Genomic DNA, 19731 nt, shown 5'->3' with positions numbered 1-19731 from the left:
CGCAGTTTTCAATGCATACTGATAGAACGAAAACAATGCATGCGTCACATTTAAAAAAAATCAAAAACATTACTGAGCAGGTGCAAACAGTCGAACGTAGCTAATAACGCAGAGAACGCACAGCATGCAGCACTTTCTAAATATTGCTACCTGTTACACACAACGCAACGTGAGCACTGTGAATGTCACACATACTTTGTGTTGCTGTGCGTTAGTCTGCATTGCATTATTACTTTTTATAACGTGCAACTTTAACGTCCCACTGTGAAAGAGCCCTTAATGATGAGCAAGTTTCTCTATGCTCGTTTTAGCCTTTGTCTGGCCGGTTCATTATCTGCACTCACTCATCCTCAACTACGGTACTTCAAAAAAAGTTACTCATACTGGTTAGCCATAAGGTGAAAGAAGGTAACTCTGTTCCCTTGCATCCCTCCAGAATCATTGCCACAATCATCCCCATTACCTCAATAACTCTTTCTCTACTGTCACTAGCTTCTGAAATTCCAAAGATTGCTCTATCTGCTGTTCAATTAATTTTCAGTATTAAAATCTTGGTGGTGGTGTTCATTTTGGGCAAAAAAGCAAACTAATAAAACATTCTTTAACTTTCGAATCTGGATACAGAAGTGACTGTTCCATGTCAGGAGAAATAGTCGAGTTCTGATTTTGTACCCAGTTTTACCATTACTGTATACAGAACATGTGCTGTAGATTCAAATACTGCAGGTTCTGCACTGCCTTCTTTAGTCTATTCTAATTCAGTCAGTTGTGTAGATATTCGTGATCACTTTAAAGCAAACCTGTGAGGAACAAGATGTGAAAAGATAGATATTTATAAGTAATAGGAAGCCTCTGGATGGTTCACAGCCTTCACAGATCCTCCTTGAGCCTAATGCTGCTGCCTGGGACATATTCGATAAGCTCATGTTGAATAGATTCAGAGGTGCCCAGCGCTGAAACGCTGGGCTAGATGAGGATCAGGGACGCCTCTGGACTATCCAGTCTTCCTGCTACTGATTTAAGTATCTAACTTCTATTTTAAAAAAAAAATTCACTTTAGGTACACTTAAATTTAGTCAGCTTTTACCTTTCTACAGCGATGCACCTTACATGGGGTGTCAAAAGGATCGCTATGAAAGATATGGATGGATATGATGGAATAACTGCAGATACTGCACTGCCTTTAACAATTAACCCTCCTGGCGGCATGCAGTTTCTGAGGCTGCGTCCGCGGGAGAGATTTTTTTAATTAAATTTGTTGTATCCGTTGTAGCGAGCACCAGGCTAGCTACCATTGCTCCCCAAGTCCCCCCGCACCCTTCTGATCCCCCCCGATCGCCACCGCTATACTTTACCTAGCCGCGATCCCGCGAGAGCCGCAGCCTCCCCAATGTGCTTCAGTCGTCGCTATGGCCAAGATTAGAAATGACGTCTGACGTCATCAACGTCATGACATAATTCGCAATCCCGATCCTCCCCATAGCGAAGCCTGGCGCTGATTGGAGAGGCTGCACCATCACAGAATCCCTGGGGGGTACATATAACGGCGGCTATCGGGGGGGGGGCGAATCGGTAGAGAGCGGAGGGACTTGGGGGGCAATGGTAGCTAGCGAACTGCTAGCTACAATGGATAAAACAATTTTATTAAAAAAATAACCCTCCCAGGGAAGAGAAATCCTGTGCGGCGGCTCCCCCGAGTGTAGGTCGGTGTTACCGCCAGGAAGGTTAAGGCCCATACACACACACACACGCATTTTAATAAATTTAGGTGCTTTATTCAGGTGTCTACAGGAGGCCTGACAACTTGTTTGTGATCAGACGTCACTATTCACGACCTGACGGGTCCAGCGGCGCCCCCTTGACGATGGTCTTTAAGCGACGCCTCTTCCTGCTTATGACTTCACGTGGGAAGTAAGCAATTGCGGCATTTTGTGTGGAGTTGTTGGGGATCTTAAAGGGCAACTGAAGTGAGAATATGGACACTGCCCAAATTGGTAGTATGTCAGAGACATTAAAGGAATCATCAGGGAAATAAAAAAAAAAATAAAAAAATTAGATCTTTACTTACCCGAGGCTTCCCCCAGCCCCTGGCAGCTGATATGTCCCTCGCCGCAGCTCCAGAGTCGCGAGATCCCCTATGTTTCAGATGCCGAACCTCGCCAGGTCGGCATCTATATGCGCCTGCGCCGGAGTTAATCACACTCACGTTATCGGGAGTGTTCTGCGCAGGCATCCGAAATTGTGGGGATCCTGGGACTCCGCAGATGCGGCGAGGGGCATATCAGCTGCCAGGGGCTGGAGGAAGCCCTGGGTATGGAATGATAATTTTTTTTCAATTATTTCCCTGATGATTCCTTTAAAGAGAACCCGAGGTGTGTTTAAAGAATGTTATCTGCATACAGAGGCTGGATCTACCTATACAGCCCAGCCTCTGTTGCTATCCCAAACCCCACTAAGGTCCCCCTGCACTCTGCAATCCCTCATAAATCACAGCCATGCTGTGAGGCTGTGTTTACATCTGTAGTGTCAGTCTCAGCTGCTCCCCCGCCTCCTGCATAGCTCCGGTCCCTGCCCCCGTCCTTTCCCTCCAATCAGCAGGGAGGGAAGGGATGCAGGCGGGGACTGGAGTTATGCAGGAGGCAGGGAGAGCAGCAGACTGACACTATAGAGATAAACACAGCCAGCTCTGACAAGCTGTTTGTCAGCAGCGTGGCTGTGATTTATGGAGGGATTGCAGAGTGCAGGGGGACCTTAGGGGGGTTTGGGATAGCAACAGAGGCTGGGCTGTATAGGCAGATCCAGCCTCTGTATGCAGATAATATTCTTCAAACCCACCTCGGGTTCTCTTTAAGGTGCCCATAACATATACAATCTGGATCGTACAATCTTACAATTTCTATGTAATTTGAGGGACTGCCTAAAGTATATTCACTCAGTTTACCATTCTACTACTTCCCATCCATAGTGCCGCTGTCCCCCTCAGAAAAATCTCTGACCAGGCTTGGTTGTGAGCTACTGCGCATGTGTGGTCCATTATGCATGCCTCAATTATCTGCAATCCTACTGATAGCTCCTATCTCCACATGCACGGTTCACAAGATAATGTATTGCACATGTGCAGAACACTCCTAGCAATGGGAGTGCGATTGATGTAGACTCGTGGATGATAACAAACATGCGCTGTAGCTCGCAACTAAGCCAGGTCAGAGACTTTTGTGAGGGGGACAGTTGCACAACAGAGGGGAACCTGAAGACACTAAAGGACCTCAAAGACTTTGGGGGGGGGGGGCAGCAGTAGAAGCCACAGGTAAGTTAAAGCCTACTTCTCATCACAGTTCAGGTGTGCTTTAATCCCTTTAAGAGGCAGCTGACATTAACGGTTTAGTGTACTCTGTAAAGTGCTGGAGAAGATAAGAATGCTATACAAATGTGTAATTAATAATCTATCTATAAAAAAAAATAAAAAAAAATGTCCTTTATTTCTAAAAAAAAATAATAATTGTCAAGTGTGCAAAGATACGGTGGTCAGGTGTAAAAAGTAAAAATGAACTTCGTGATTGATGACGTAAATCTAAATATACTGTATGACAGAATATAAACTCTCGGTCTGATTTTTGCTGTCCTGGACCAATTACAACTCCAGTCTTCACAGCAACAGATTGCTTGCTTATGTAAAATACCAAGTAGGATTACTTGGCTTTCACTAAAAAGAAGCCAGCTGATAAAGTAAACAGCTATACTTTAAAAAGCTGGTAGCACATTCTGCCTGGCTAATGCCATCCACAGTACGTGTGACCATTTAAAGTGACACTCCACTCTTCATTTAACATTGATATATAGACACACATATGTATTAGTGCTGTACAAATATTTTTGCAATTTAATTTGTTAAAAATTACCTTGTTGACGAATACTAAATTCTGAAATTGACCTTAAATTGTACCAGAGATGATTGATTTTTTGTACATACCTGGGGCTTCCTCCAGCCTCCTCCGCAAGGATCGCTACCAGTCTTCCTCCACCTTCTCAGTGTCCCGGTAAAAGCCCCGTAAGTTTGGTAAGCCGGGGCCAGTCGGTGCACGCAGAGGAGCCCTCCCGGGAGCATTCTGCACCTGCCACAGGAGCGCGGCCGGGCCGAGCATGCATAGTGCTCCCCGACTGGCCTAACTTACAGGGCTTCTACCAAACACCAAGAAGAAGGAAGATTGCGTGGGAGCGATCCGTGCGGAGGGGACTGGAGGAAGCCCCAGGTATGTATAAATCTTTTATAATTAATCATCTGGTTTCCTTTTAAGCACACATTGCACTTTTTAGCCTGAATCTGTACTCAGTATGGAATGAATACACATTTCCTCTTCCTATATGAGTAATCAACTGCACAATAAGGAGCGCGTTGGTCAACACTTACACTAAGTGGCAGAAGCATGGGCAATCTCAAGTGTGAAGACTGTAGACTGATGGGGTAGTTTACACAAACAGCTGAAGTAGTGTAAATAAAGAATTTGCTTTTCTGTCTGCTTATGAGTTTCGGAGGGCCTGCCAAAGCGGCTCACTCACTAGCAAGGGACAAGGCAGCTGGAATTCTGACACAAACAGGCTCTCTGTGTGAGGCTGGTACACTCCAACCCCTTCTACAGCTACCTTGCGGCACCTTGAATGGTACTCTTCTTACAGTAGTGCTGGACCTGTAAGGCCCTCCTGAACTTCAGCATGATCAGATGAGGACACCTTCATGTGGCTGTTCTACCACTGTAATGTGCACATACGCAACTAATTTATGACCTGCCGCAGGAGAATAACAAGACCAAAACCAAAGCCTCCCCCGTTCTGCATGTTGCAGATACAAGATTTAAAATCTAAAGGGGGGGGAAAAAAAAAAAAAAAAAAAGATTGCAATACATGAAACGACCAGAAATTGCTCAAGAACAATATTTACCAGATGTATGACAATGGCTTTTGACCATTCCATAAAATCTAATTATTGATGTCATCAAGTATTTTTTGTTGCATTGAGAATCACTAACAATTATTAGATCATAGCATACAGTCAGTACATCAATGTTAGTGAGCTGCAGTGTTGAAAGTATCCCTTTGTATTCAAGCTGTCTCTTCATTTGGCTGCCTGTCTCAGCACATTGCAGAACATTTCCTTCCTAAGGCAAAAACTGCATGATTAACAAACAGGAAATATGGAAGAGCGCTTCTGTGTTATCTGGATCATTCATACCAGATATTTATTGTCACAAACAGGAGGTCAGTAGATTATGGTGAAAAATCTTATTTTCTGAAAGGCGATACGTGATAAGTCAAATCTAATTAAAAAAAAAAACTCATTAGGGAGATACCAAAAAAGCATGCACTGAAATGATCATTGGTTTGAAGGAGTGTTTATTTATCGTTGTATGTGTCAGAGTGGTGCAACTAAATATTTTTAACAAAATAAATATGCTGTGGAGATCTGCCAGATAACTGCTGTGTAGTTGACTTGATTAAGCCCCTGAATGATCAATAATGTACCTGCAGAGGAAATTGCCAATGTGCTCAAAGTTAAGGTGCCCATACACTATGTCAATATACAGCAGATTTGATCACTGTGATCGAATCTGCTGTGAAATTGTTAATGCCAACATTGTCTGAATGACCAATTTCCATCAGAAATCAATCGATTCAGTTGATCTGTCCAGGTGAAAAATGTTGCTCTATCACTGGCGGTTCGTGGGCGCTTCGTTAGCTGTGTTCGTTTCACCAATGACCGACGCAGCAATAATCACCTGTCCGCCCGTATGAGCCCCTGGGTCTATGCTGTCCCTTTCTCCAGCTGGCCGCCTTCTACATCTCTTCACTTCCTGTCCCGTCCTGTGAGAAGGCAAAGTTGAAACAGAGCGCCCTCTACTATTTGAACTTCTGCTTGTCACATGACAGGAAGGGAAGAGGAGATGAAGGCGGCCAGCCAGAGAAAGGGACAGCACGGACCCGGGGACTAGCGATGGGGGACAGGTGAGATTATTGCTGCTGGCCGGGGAGCAGAAAATGTGTCAAAAATGTACGTTTTGAAGTGCTGTACAGTAAACTGTACAGCGCCTCCAAATACCAATTTGTTTCTGTAAACAAACATTTTACAAACTCACCAGGTATCCTGATGTCCGGCTTCCATCTGTGGCCCTGCCCGCCAGCGGAAGAGGTCATAGCTGCTTCTCTGGCACCAATCAGAGAAGCGCATGTGACTTCTTCTGCTAGGGGGCAGGGTTGCGGACGGAATTCAGATATCAGGACACCTGGTGCGTATGTAAAACTTTACTTACAGGAACAAACATTAAACCCCCAAACTGTTGAAAAAACGCTTTGAAAAGTGAATCAAAAGCAATTTTGCATGGCTTCTATACTTAGCATTGGTGCCCAAAATCCAGCATGTCATGCGACTGCCATTAGCCCTAATTGCAATCGCTCTGATGGGTAAACCACCTCTCACTTTCATTGGCAAAGCGGTTTTTGAAATCGCAGGCAAATGGCGGCAATCTAAAAACACAATTTCATTATCAAAGTACTCATGGTGCCCCATTCCCAAATGCTAATCTGCATGCTGACATTTTCCTGCATTTGCGCTAAATCAATAATAATGGATGCGCTAATTTTCAATTTCCCTAAAGGCCCATACACACGCCGGATTTTTCCGAACGAGGGGTCGTTTGAACGTCCCGTCGTGCAGTCATCCGCACGCCAAATCGGGCGTGTGTACAGACTGTCGTTCGGGCGATAAGACTGGTCTTGAGCGATCCGCCGGGCGGATCGCTCAAAATCAGTCTTATCACCCGAATGACAGTCTGTACACACGCCCGATTTGGCGTGCAGACGACTGGCCGGGACGTTCAAACGACCCGTCGTTCGGAAAAATCCGACGTGCATATGGGCCTTTAGACTCACAGGTGCAACATGACACTTAAGGGCTCATTTCCATTGCGCGTCACATTTGGGGGGGTTGCAATTCCATTTCATTATACTGAATGGGATCATGGGGGCAATCTCCCCAAAATGCAGGCAACCATGCGCTGCGATTCAGAAGTGAATCGCAGCACATGTATGGAAACAGCAGACAGTGCAGTCTGATTTCCCTGTGATCACGTTTCCATAAGTGTGGCTAAAAGCGCACTATATGGAAAAAAGCCCTTTGGGAGTCGTATGAAAAATCATGCCTCAACACACGGAAAATCATGTAAGTTTTTCAAGTGCTAGTCGCAATCACATCACATTTGCAATTATGATAGCAGTTTGCAGTGCAAAAAGGGCGCCAATGTCTTTTTTTTTTTACATGAAAACACCATACATCCTGAACCATATCGCAATGGTCAATGGAAGTAAATAAAACCTACCCTTACGTCAGTTAGTGCTCCTTTATCGTTATTTTGACATTACTGCAGAGATACCGCTGCTAGAAAGCATTCAATAATGATTTTGAATAACTTCAGTTATCAATGCACTTCCGTGGTTCAGAATTTTATAAATATACAGGAAAGTACAGGCAGTGCAGTTACACCACTAAACTACAGCATGAAATAAGCACTGTACTTCTTGCACTTTTAGAAAACTCAGTATCACTATAGGTATAAATTAACTCTGCCCTATTATTGAAAGCCAGAGGAACACAACAATCATTAAGTTGTACTTCAACCTCCACCAGTTAAAGCATACCAGAAAAAAAACACATGAAGAATGTGCAATAGTGGAAGATTCTCGTCTTAGCAGAATGTGCAACACCCCAGTGAGAGCTTACGAGAGATAGCGGCGCTGGAGACTTGAGCGCAGGATTCAGCCGGTATATGGCTGATCCTGCCGCCGTACCAGTCCCGGTCATATTAAATACTATTCCCCCTCTAGGCCGAAATATTTCGGTTTCCAGCATTTGCTGGAAGCCAAATTAGCCGTTTCCGCCGCTCAAACCCGACGATTCTCGCCGCATCTCACAGGCTCTGCCTGTCTCTATGACGGCAAAGTCATGTGAGCCGGTCAGGAGCCGATTTCATTGGCTCCTGGCCCGGTCTTTCAATGTAAGCCGTTCCCATTGGCTTACATTGAAAAACAGGGTCAGGAGCCAATAAAAGCGGCTCCTGACCGGCTCACATGGGCAGAGTCTATGTCATGGGGGTCCCGGCGATGACGGCGGTTATGTGCGTCGATTCGTCGGGATTGGACTAGCGGTCTCTGGTCCTTAAATGGTTAAAGGGGTTATGTGTGTTATTTTAAAAACAAAAATGGACACTTACCTGGGACATCTACCGGCACCCTGCAGTTGTCCTGTCCCACGCCACCCTCTACAATCCTCTGTTCCCCCGCCACTGGTCACTGTCCAATTATTCGCCTAATTAGACGAATGCAACTGCGCCTGCGTGGCCACCCTAGCTTGCGTCTCTGGGAGCTTCCTGCACAGGCACAGTACGAGAAAACGTTGTACTGTGACTGCGCAGGAAGCTCCTGGAGACGCGAGTGAGGACGTGAGGCTGAGTTGCATTCGTCTAATTAGACGAATAATTGGACAGTGACCAGCGGCGGGGGAATGGAGGATCGTAGAGGTGCGGGACAGGACAGCTGCAGGGGGCATATAGAAGCCCCAGGTAAGTATCAGGTTTTGTTTTTTCTTAAATAGCCTACAGAACCCCTTTAAACTTTAAAGGTGGCCATTCATCTCTCGACTTGGCGGCCAATCAACCATCCGATTCAATAATTATAGAATCAGTTAAAAAACTGGTGCCGCCAAGAGCATGCTCAATCGACGATTTGACCAATTTTGAGCCAAAAATTGGTCTCATGTATTAATCGGATATGCTGGAAAAACTCAGGCCAACGTGTTTGATCGGGTGTGCAGTGTGCTGTGACAGAGCCTCCCCTTGTGTCCCGTCATTGTCCCTTCATACTGCCAGGGTGGGACATGACTTCATTGTAATTGCTTCCTGGTGTAGATGTAAGCATAGGACACCAAGGGTGCCCATATATGACGTGATTTTACGGGCTGATAAACCTTTGAAACTGATAATTTTATCGGATTGAGGGAGAATTGGAACTGCAGGATAGCCACCTGATCGAAGTGAGAAGACTATGGAGGCTGCCATATTTATTTCCTTTTAAACAATACCAGTTGCCTGGCAAACCTGCTTATTTACTTGGCTGCAGTAGTGTTTGAATAACAGCAGAAAAAAGCATTCAGTTAATCTTGTAACAATGTCAGAAACCGATCTGCTGCATGCTTGTTCAGGGTCTATGGCTGAAAGTATATGTGGCAGAGTATCAGCAGGATAGCCAGGCAACTGGTAATGTTCAAAAGGGAATAAATATGGCAGCCTTCATATCCCTCTTGTTACAGTTGGCATTTAAAACAAACCTGAAGACATAGAAACAAAGTTATTTAGATACTTACCACTTTAAAGAGTTTACCTTAAAGCTGGGTACACACGGGGTACCGCTGTAACTTGTCGCTAGTACACCGGGGACGTGTGCGCGACAGCTTGTCGCCAGGTCCCTCTGTGCTGCAACCGTACACACGGCACACAGAGGGACAGAGATGCGGCTGAAGCTGTCGCCGAAAGTTCCTCCCCCCCGCCGGAAGCTCTGTCCATGGTCTATGGGTTGCTGTCGCTAGTCCGCATACACACGCAGTACGTGTGGCGAACTAGCGACATTGGCGATTGGCCACACCAATCGCCTGGCAACAGCTCTGACTAGCGACGGTTTGTGGCACACGTGCCACGTGGTTGTGGCGACAGTTGTAACCCGTGTGTATGAGCCTTAAGGGCTGGGACCCACTAGCAGCACTTACCACTCAGCAAAACACTGCAACAATGCAAGCCTATGAGGGGGGTTCCAGTTGCAGCATTGCAAACACAGAGCAATTGTAAAGTGCATTTTTGGTGCGATTCCAGAGCAATCACATTATTAGATGCAGAGCCCAATTGTGATAGCTCTGGGAATCGCGGATATGTTGTTTGACGCAATATTGATCATGTTCACGCACACGATTGAGCACTTGTGACCAAGATTTTCCATGATTCCCGATCAATCATCCTGACCAATTTTGGCAAGAAATCAATCGAAAGATCAATCTGGTGGCCATCCAGTGGAACCAAATCTCCCTCAATCCGATAAAATTATCAGATTCAAAGGTTGATCAGCCCGTAAAATCACAGCATATATGGGCACCCTTGGTGTCCTATGCCTACATCTTCCAGGAAGCATCTTCCAGTGAAGTCCTGTCCCACCCTGGCAGTAAGAAGGGACAATGACAGGACACAAGGGGAGGCTCTGTGACAGTTCCCCAGTATCAGTGGTGACACCGAAGCCATCATGCCACAGGCAGCATTCACGTACCTGCACCCCCATCGTGCAGGGATCCGGGCAACTCCCCGCTATCCAGAATGCTGAAGCCTTCGTCATTCTCGATGCCAGCGATCTCACTCTCCTGCTGAGCCAGGAAGGCGGCTGCTGGGTCCTCTTCGGCGGACACGCCATTATCGAACACATCAAACCCGGACATGCTGACAAACAGGAGGAGAAGTCTGCTCAGTGATCTCTATGGAATCAACAGCACCGACAGACCCTGCCCGGCTACACTCCTGATGCCGCAGCCGATCACCCGAGAAAGACACAGGAAGTGACGCGAGGGAAGAGGGGGGGGGGAAAGGGAGGTCAACGTCAAACGTGTTACAGGAGGTGACGTCACGGCAATCCCATCAGGTGACTGCCTCTGAACTGTCATGTGTCATCAAAATGTAACTACAGTACTTCAGGCAGCTTATTTGTGATTTCAAGATCTGTTGTAGAGCGTATTGTATTCAGCATTTCCCGAATAAATGTGATGTGTGCATTCTAAATTCAGATTCCCACAAACGCTCATATGAGCAAGGACTGCACCAGTGCTAAAGGCTAAGTTCACAGTGGGATTTACACTGTTTCCTGGAAACACCAAAGTGAAGAGTTGTGCTGCACGTTATATATGTGTTGCAATGCATATGGTGAGCCATAAATGAAAGTATGGTTCACCATCCATAGCTCCCAACTCTCCCTCTTTCGGAGGGACAGTCCCTCTTTGGGAGCCCTGTCCCTTTTTCCTCCTCATTTGTCCCTCTTTCAGGACTTTGTCCCTCTTTCTATGTAAATATATATATTTCTCTACTAAAAAAATGTGTTTGATTGACTCTAAACTTTATTCCCATCCTTTAAATTGACATATTACTAATTTTAAAATGTTAATATGAAGGAAAATAAACCATTATAGAAAGGACAAGTGTATTTTGAACTATAAAACAACATATTGTTCTTAGTAAATCTTTATGGTATGCGTGATTAGGGGTGTGATGGATGCATGATCAGGGGAGTGGCAGGGGCGTGGCTTAAGTGTCCCTCTTTCTCATCTCAAAAAGTTGGGAGGTATGCATTACCATTAGCCTGTGCATTATGCGGTACCGCATTTCATGTAGTGCATTGGTTTACCGTATACCACACTCCGTTGGATTGCACCGGATGCACTGTGAAGGTTGCATGGATTTAACATTACAGTGCGACTTTCTACGTTGCAATGCGTCCGTTATGTTGCGCCTCGCTGTGAACAGGGCCACACTGCATCAGTTGGTTTACAGAATAATTTTGCATGTCAACTCATTTCTCATGCAGTTGTATGCGCTTGTTCACTAATTTGGCCTCAATTCATAAAAGGCTGTGCGATAAAAAAAATTGGTTCTTTTCCGTTAGCCGAGCGCATCCACTAGGTGGCGATAAAACTCCACCAGAGTTACATCTTTCCCTACTATCCATGGCGGTCTGGAGGGGGAATAGTAATTAACGCCACATGGTGGTTGCACCCGACTAACGAAATAGTACCAAAAAATCTGGTCGTTAAAGAGAACCTGAGGTGTGTTTAACCAGCTGAGCGGTCTGGACGAGCTCAGCTCGTCCAACACCGCCAGCGGCTGCCGCTCAGGCCCTGCTGGGCCGATTTTAATGAAATAAAAAGCAGCACACGCAGCCGGCACTTTGCCAGCCGCGTGTGCTGCCTGATCGCCGCCGCTCTGCGGCGATTCGCCGCGAGCAGCGGCGAAAGAGGGTCCCCCCAGCCGCCTGAGCCCAGCGTAGCCGGAACAAAAAGTTCCGGCCAGCGCTAAGGGCTGGATCGGAGGCGGCTGACGTCAGGACGTCGGCTGACGTCGATGACGTCACTCCGCTCGTCGCTATGGCGACGATATAAGCAAAACAAGGAAGGCCGCTCATTGCGGCCTTCCTTGTTTATTCTTGGCGCCGGAGGCGATCGGAAGATCGCCTCCGGAGCGCCCTCTAGTGGGCTTTCATGCAGCCAACTTTCAGTTGGCTGCATGAAATAGTTTTTTTTTTATTTAAAAAAAACCCTCCCGCAGCCACCCTGGCGATTTAATCAGAACGCCAGGGTGGTTAAAGAATGTTATCTGCATACAGAGGCTGGATCTGCCTATACAGCCCAGCCTCTGTTGCTATCCCAAACCCCCCTAAGGTCCCCCTGCACTCTGCAATCCCCCATAAATCACAGCCGTGCTGTGAGGCTGTGTTTACATCTGTAGTGTCAGTCTCGGCTGCTCCCCCGCCTCCTGCATAGCTCCAGTCCCTGCCCCCGTCCCTTCCCTCCAATCAGCAGGGAAGGAAGGGATGCAGGCGGGGACCGGAGTTCTGCAGGAGGCGGGGAGAGCAGCAGACTGACACTATAGAGATAAACACAGCCAGCTCTGACAAGCTGTTTGTCAGCAGCGTGGCTGTGATTTATGAGGGATTGCAGAGTGCAGGGGGACCTTAGGGGGGTTTGGGATAGCAACAAAGGCTGGGCTGTATAGGCAGATCCAGCCTCTGTATGCAGATAACATTCTTCAAACCCACCTCGGGTTCTCTTTAATATACTGCATTAGGTAATTTAGACTTTTGTTTGCTAATTCATAAAAATGTTTAATGGTGCGGTAGAAGTTCTGTAATTTACCGGCTTCAATTGACAAAAACCTGTTCAGTAACAGCAGAGCAGCATGGAGTTGTCTCTGTGTTGTTACATGCTGTTCACAGTGAGGGAATTACAATTGTAAGAGGCATCCCCGACATCCCTTTGGAATGTACATATTTTTTATCAGGGCTGTGGAGTCGGTACAAAAATCCACTGACTCCGACTCCTCAGGTTAGGATTCCACCGACTCCTCTAATTTGCATATTACAATTTTGTTGATTTAAAGTATGTAACATGAAATGCATCTCTTAACTGCCAATGCTTAGGAGTTTTAAAAGACAACTGAAGTGAGAGGGACATGGAGGCTGCCATATTTATTCACTTTTAAATAATACCAGTTACCTGGCTAGCCGGCTGATCTTCTGCCTCTAATACTTTTAGTCATAGACTAAGGCCTCTTACACAGTGCGATGTTAAAGTCGCACTTTAAAAAAACATTTAATGCAGAATAACTCACTGCAATGAAAAATCAATGCCCTGTTCACAGTGCACACGTTGCGTTGGTGTCTAACGCTGCACGTTAAGTGAAAGTACTGCATGCTGTGCGTTATACACGTTATTAACTGCATTAGACTGTTTGCACATGCTCAGTAATGACTTGGAAGCATACTTTTGATTGCCTGTATGTTCTACTGTATGCAACGACAACGGGGCATTAAGTTGCGGTGCAACTTTTTTGGGCCATTGCATTGTAATTTGCGTTGCGACTTTAACGTTGCATCAAAATGCAACGTCCTACTGTGAAAGAGGCCTAAAACTAGTACTTGGTAAGAGTACTTGTAGAAGGTACAGACAGGAACAAACAAAGAACATCTATCAGGCCCTAGGCAATGTAACTGTGGGGGCATGTAAGAGGGATGTGCTGGTACTCTGCAGGGGAATGAGGGGATTCTTCCTCTATTAGAGTGGCTGGATGGTGTAATGGTTAAGGGCTCTGCCTCTGACACAGGAGACCCGAGTTCGAATCTCGGCTCTGCCTGTTCAGTAAGCCAGCACCTATTCAGTAGGAGACCTTGGGCAAGTCCTAGTGGCTGCAGCTCTGGCGCTTTGAGTCCGCCAGGAGAAAAGCGCGATATAAGTGTTTGTTTGTGTTTGTTGTTTGTTATTACACATTCTTCATGCACAATCTGACCATGGATCTAGGCAGTATAACTGTGGGTACATGTAAGTTTACTTTGTTACACAGTAGTACTATACTCTACATATGCACTCCCCACAGAGTTGCAGGGAATCCTCTGAGAATGCTGTGCACATTGAACACAGATGTGTTGTCTATCACCCATAAACCTGGTTCAGATTGTACATAAAGAATGTGAAATAGAGGAAGAATAGCCTCATTTTCCTGCAGAATATGTGCTGCATATGCAGGTACTCTGCAGGAAAATGAGGCTATTCTTCCTCTATTTCACATTCTTCATGTACAATCTGAACCAGGTTTATGGGTGATAGACAACACATCTGTGTTCAATGTGCACAACATTCTCAGAGGATTCCCTGCAACTCTGTGGGGAGTGCATATGTAGAGTATAGTACTACTGTGTAACAAAGTAAACCTGAGACAGATGAAATTAAGGTTTTTTTACATACACGGGGCTTCTTCCAGCCCCCTTCAGGCTAATCAGTCCCTCGCTGTCCTCCTCCACCACCTGGATCTTCTGCTATGGGTCTAGGTCAGGGGTGGGCAAACTACGGCCCGCGGGCCATATACGGCCCGTGGACATCCTCAATCCGGCCCCCCCCGAAGCCCGCCAAAGCCTGCAGCTTGTTTATTCTTTTTTTTTTTTTTTTTTTTAGTAAATCCGCCCCCGCAGCGTGTTGCACGCAATCAGACAGGGGGACTGAGGCGGAGGCCGTGGCGTGCCCTGGTGCATGGCTCCGTCATGCTGCTTGACTCCGCCCCCCGCCTGGAGCCATTGCCACAAGTTCGCTGCGCACTGCCCGCCTGTCGGATCGAGACAGAGAGCGAGCGGAGAGAGAGCGAGCGAGCGTTCTGTGCTGGGGTGTGCTGGGACGTGCTGGGGCCTGGTGGACTTGTCTGAGGGACCTGTCTGGAGCAGCTGCTGCCTGGGCTGCATCTGGAAGGCTGGCTGACACGCGGAGGGGACACGCCACGTGCCTGGCTGCTGCTGCTGCGGAGGAGGTCGGATCGAGGTCGGAGAGAAGAAGGTAATCCCTTCCATTTTGCAACATGTGCTGGCAATCTCATAGCATTTGTGGGGGCATATGTGCTGGCAATCTCATAGCATTTGTGGGGGAATATGTGCTGGCAATCTCATAGCATTTGTGGGGGCATATGTGCTGGCAATCTCATAGCATTTGTGGGGGATATGTGCTGGCAATCTCATAGCATTTGTGGGGGATATGTGCTGGCAATCTCATAGCATTTGTGGGGGAATATGTGCTGGCAATCTCATAGCATTTGTGGGGAATATGTGCTGGCAATCTCATAGCATTTGTGGGGGAATATGTGCTGGCAATCTCATAGCATTTGTGGGGGAATATGTGCTGGCAATCTCATAGCATTTGTGGGGGAATATGTGCTGCCAATCTCATAGCATTTGTGGGGGATATGTGCTGGCAATCTCATAGCATTTGTGGGGGATATGTGCTGGCAATCTCATAGCATTTGTGGGGGATATGTGCTGGCAATCTCATAGCATTTGTGGGGGAATATGTGCTGGCAATCTCATAGCATTTGTGGGCATATGTGCTGGCAATCTCATAGCATTTGTGGGGGAATATGTGATGCCAATCTCATAGCATTTGTGGGGGAATATGTGCTGCCAATCTCATAGCATTTGTGGGAGAATATGTGCTGCCAATCTCATAGCATTTGTGGGCATATGTGCTGCCAATCTCATAGCATTTGTGGGGGAATATGTGCTGGCAATCTCATAGCATTTGTGGGGAATATGTGCTGGCAATCTCATAGCATTTGTGGGGGAATATGTGCTGGCAATCTCATAGCATTTGTGGGGGAATATGTGCTGCCAATCTCATAGCATTTGTGGGCATATGTGCTGGCAATCTCATAGCATTTGTGGGGGAATTTGTGCTGCCAATCTCATAGCATTTGTGGGCATATGTGCTGGCAATCTCATAGCATTTGTGGGGGAATATGTGCTGCCAATCTCATAGCATTTGTGGGCATATGTGCTGGCAATCTCATAGCATTTGTGGGGGAATATGTGATGCCAATCTCATAGCATTTGTGGGGGAATATGTGCTGCCAATCTCATAGCATTTGTGGGGGAATATGTGCTGCCAATCTCATAGCATTTGTGGGCATATGTGCTGCCAATCTCATAGCATTTGTGGGCATATGTGCTGCCAATCTCATAGCATTTGTGGGCAAAAGTGCTTCCAATCTCATAGCATTTGTGGGGGAACATGTGCTGTCATGGAGACACCTTTTCCTGTTACCACCCACATCCTGTCATGGCCACACCCTTTCCTGCTATGTCACCGCCCACATTCTGACATGACCACGCCCATTTTTTTTTTGCTCCGGCCCACTTTCAAAACTCAATGTGGCCCTTGACTTAAAAAGTTTGCCCACCCCTGGTCTAAGTACTTGAGCCAGTATGGCATAGTGCGCACATGCACACACTTCGCCACTGGGAGCGTACATCACCTGCGCAGCACTATTGTGTAGGTGCAGAATGCTCCTGGCTGTGGGAGCGGCACGCGGCCAGACTGCGCTGACTAGCTGAATTACTGGGACTCCTAGCAGAAGATCCAGGTCGCGGAGGAGGACAGCAACTGGATTAGCCTGAAGGAGGCTGGAGGAAGCCCCGGGTATGTATAAACCTTTTCTTTTCATCCGTTTTAGGTACCCTTTAATTTGTAGTCACCAAACCAAATTTTAACATATCAAATTATTTGATTTCATGAGCAAAGGGAGTGCAAAAATTTGCATAAACCAGCATCAACGCAGAATTATTTCCACCTCATTGACCATCTCTATTAGTGACACAGCCACACATCAGGCTTTATTCTTACAGCATAGATGTTATTTAGTATATATATATATATATATAAAAGATCAGAAGAATCAGAATCAGAATCATTTATTACGCCAAGCATGAGGGGTCATGCCCGGAATTGTTTTTGGCACAATACAAATAGCTCAGGAAGAGTACATAGAGAGAGACACAACAGGTATCAGATTAACATTACATTCCAAAGATTCCTGTGTACACATCATATATACAGTCACAATCAGATATGTATATCTGACTTTAAAAATACGGGGACTGCTTTATTGAAGCAGCACAAGTAACTCATTTTTGATTGGTTTATTTCATTTTTGTGGAATAAGCACAGCTATTATTGTGTATATAAATTATTTATGATGACTATTATCTGAGAAATAGAACATTTTATCATATTTCCTATTTTAATTACAGTTTAAATTCATTAGGAGTCGGAGTCGGTGCATTTTCTCCTGACTCCGACTTCAGGTACCCATAAATTGCTCCGACTCCACAGCCCTGTTTTTTATACTGTTTGTTATACAGTTTCTTCTCTCTGTGAATCTGTCCATTAGTTTTTCTTAACATTTTATTTAATTGCTACAGCTTACATGAACTGCTAGAAACATTAAACATGCCAATGCTTAGGTGATTTCCTCACTAGCTTTCCTCTGCATCCTCAAACAGGAACCTAAAGGCCTGAAGGGCTCCAAGGGTAACCTCTTTTGTTCCTCTTACTGCTCTGTTGCCTGGGGCGTAGAAAAGCTTGGCCCTCCTGAGAAGGCATCGTAACCTATCAACATCCAATCAGCAGGACTTGCAGGAGACAGAGGCTGTTGCTGTTGGCTCCTGTCAGTCATAGGTTATCCCTCTCTGCTTCTGTGAGTCACGGCTTTGCAGAGTCTCCACACTGTTCCTGACAGACCAGAGCTGCTGGTAATGTTTCTGGGCTTTACCGAATGTTCTTCTTTATGAATTTTACATTTAGTGACATCTGTTGAGGTACTTACCACATAAGTCACTAATTTACCTCACTGCTCAGTAATTCCAGCTTTCCATGCGGTAACAGCCTTTATGAATAGACATTTTCCTAAGTGCTCTGTAAAGTCAGCTGTTTTCTGAATTACCTCATGCGGTAATGCGTTATGAATTGAGGCCTTTGTAGCTTATCGTGTCATTCTAATTTGCTGCAAGTAGGCTTTAAATTAACATCTATAACCAGTCTTCATTCTAGTTCACACACATTATAACGCCAGCGTTATACAACGTGAACAGTTAAATCCAGCCTTACACTGGGACCCCCACCTCACAGCTGAAATTTATAGCGTGACCCCTCGAGAACTGCTTTTGTTTCATTAACCTACCCCGAAGGATACCAGCAGTGGAATATGCCTCAGAATATATTGAGCATCAGGTTACCAGCAATATGCAAAGAACAAAGTGGCAAAAATTACCACCACATAATGCCAATGAAGAGCAGTGCTGAGTCTGATATAGGGATCAAGTGAGCCATCTGAAGCAGAGCCCCAGTTGTTGTTACAACCTCTGTAACACCTACTCCATTGGCCAAATATATAATAGACTTTGGGATGAGGCTGCTTATCACTTGGTAATGTAATCTAAAGTCTAGTTTGCACTAGCAACACATCAATCTTTTTACAGACTAATAGGCATTGATGAAAAATACACTTGCCGAAGTGTGTTCAGGCCCTTAAAGGATACCAAACTGAATAGTGAGAGTGAAAATGAGGCCATACATAGGTGGGGGCATGTATGCTAAGCCTTACCAATGTTTCAGATTACTCCCGAGAGGCTCCATAGGCAAACGCAGAGGGGGATTACAGCTGCACAGAACCCCTCCCCCAGACCAGGGCAGGTGTAGAGTCTGGGGACATGGACAGGCACAAGTTGAAATACCAGAATATCTGCAGGCATCCTGCAGCTCACAGCACTGCTCTCTTTCTTTCCCTGCTACAGTTGACTTTGGATAGAGCAGCAGCGTGTTTACAGAGCATGGAGCAGCAGCATGTGTACAGAGCATGGAGCAGCAGCGTATGTACAGAGCATGGAGCAGCAGCGTGTATACAGAGCATGGAGCAACAGAGTGTGTACAGGGTATGGAGCAGCAGCATGTGTGCAGAGCATGGAGCAGCAGCGTGTATACAGAGCATGGAGCAGCAGTGCGTGTACAGAGTATGGAGCAGCAGCATGTGTGCAGAGCATGGAGCATCAGCTTGTATACAGAGCATGGAGCAACAGAGTGTGTACAGAGTATGGAGCAGCAGCATGTGTGCAGAGCATGGAGCAGCAGCGTGTATACAGAGCATGGAGCAACAGAGTGTGTAAAGAGTATGGAGCAGCAGCATGTGTGCAGAGCATGGAGCAGCAACTTGTACAGAGCATGGAGCAGCAGCAAGTGTACAGAGCATGGAGCAGCAACTTGTAGAGAGCATGGAGCAGCAGCGTGTATACAGAGCATGGAGCAACAGCGTGTGTACAGAGTATGGAGCAGCAGCATGTGTACAGAGCATGGAGCAGCAACTTGTACAGAGCATGGAGCAGTAGCGTGTGTACAGAGCATGGAGCAGCAGCATGTGTACAGAGCATGGAGCAGCAGCATGTGTACAGAGCATGGAGCAGCAGTGTGTGTACAGAGCATGGAGCAGCAGCATGTGTACAGAGCACGGAGCAGCAGCATGTGTACAGAGCATGGAGCAGCAGCATGTGTACAGAGCATGGAGCAGCAGCATGTGTACAGAG

At 46.2% G+C, this 19731-nt stretch overlaps 2 protein-coding genes across 4 annotated transcripts in view; one reads left to right on the top strand and one right to left on the bottom strand.

Annotated features, from left to right (window-relative positions):
• CLTA (clathrin light chain A) overlaps nt 1-10658 on the bottom strand; it is a 41535-nt gene extending 30877 nt beyond the window's left edge. The window contains exon 1 of one of the 3 annotated variants that reach the window (XM_068234249.1): nt 10354-10658. In XM_068234249.1, coding sequence (XP_068090350.1) covers nt 10354-10519 — 166 coding nt within the window. In that variant the 5' untranslated portion in view covers nt 10520-10658. The remainder of the gene's footprint in view (nt 1-10353) is intronic. The other 2 variants (XM_068234250.1, XM_068234251.1) reach the window with 2 other exon arrangements.
• A 36-nt stretch (nt 10659-10694) lies between these two features.
• Nucleotides 10695-19731, top strand: part of NANS (N-acetylneuraminate synthase) — a 90810-nt gene continuing 81773 nt past the window's right edge. Inside the window, exon 1 of the mRNA XM_068234248.1 lies at nt 10695-10754. Coding sequence (XP_068090349.1) covers nt 10740-10754 — 15 coding nt within the window. The 5' untranslated portion in view covers nt 10695-10739. The remainder of the gene's footprint in view (nt 10755-19731) is intronic.

Source organism: Hyperolius riggenbachi, chromosome 1, assembly GCF_040937935.1.
Source record: "Hyperolius riggenbachi isolate aHypRig1 chromosome 1, aHypRig1.pri, whole genome shotgun sequence".
Classification (NCBI taxonomy): domain Eukaryota; kingdom Metazoa; phylum Chordata; class Amphibia; order Anura; family Hyperoliidae; genus Hyperolius; species Hyperolius riggenbachi.
Note: the sequence above shows the minus strand (reverse complement) of the source record. Positions and strands in the feature narration are given on the sequence as shown.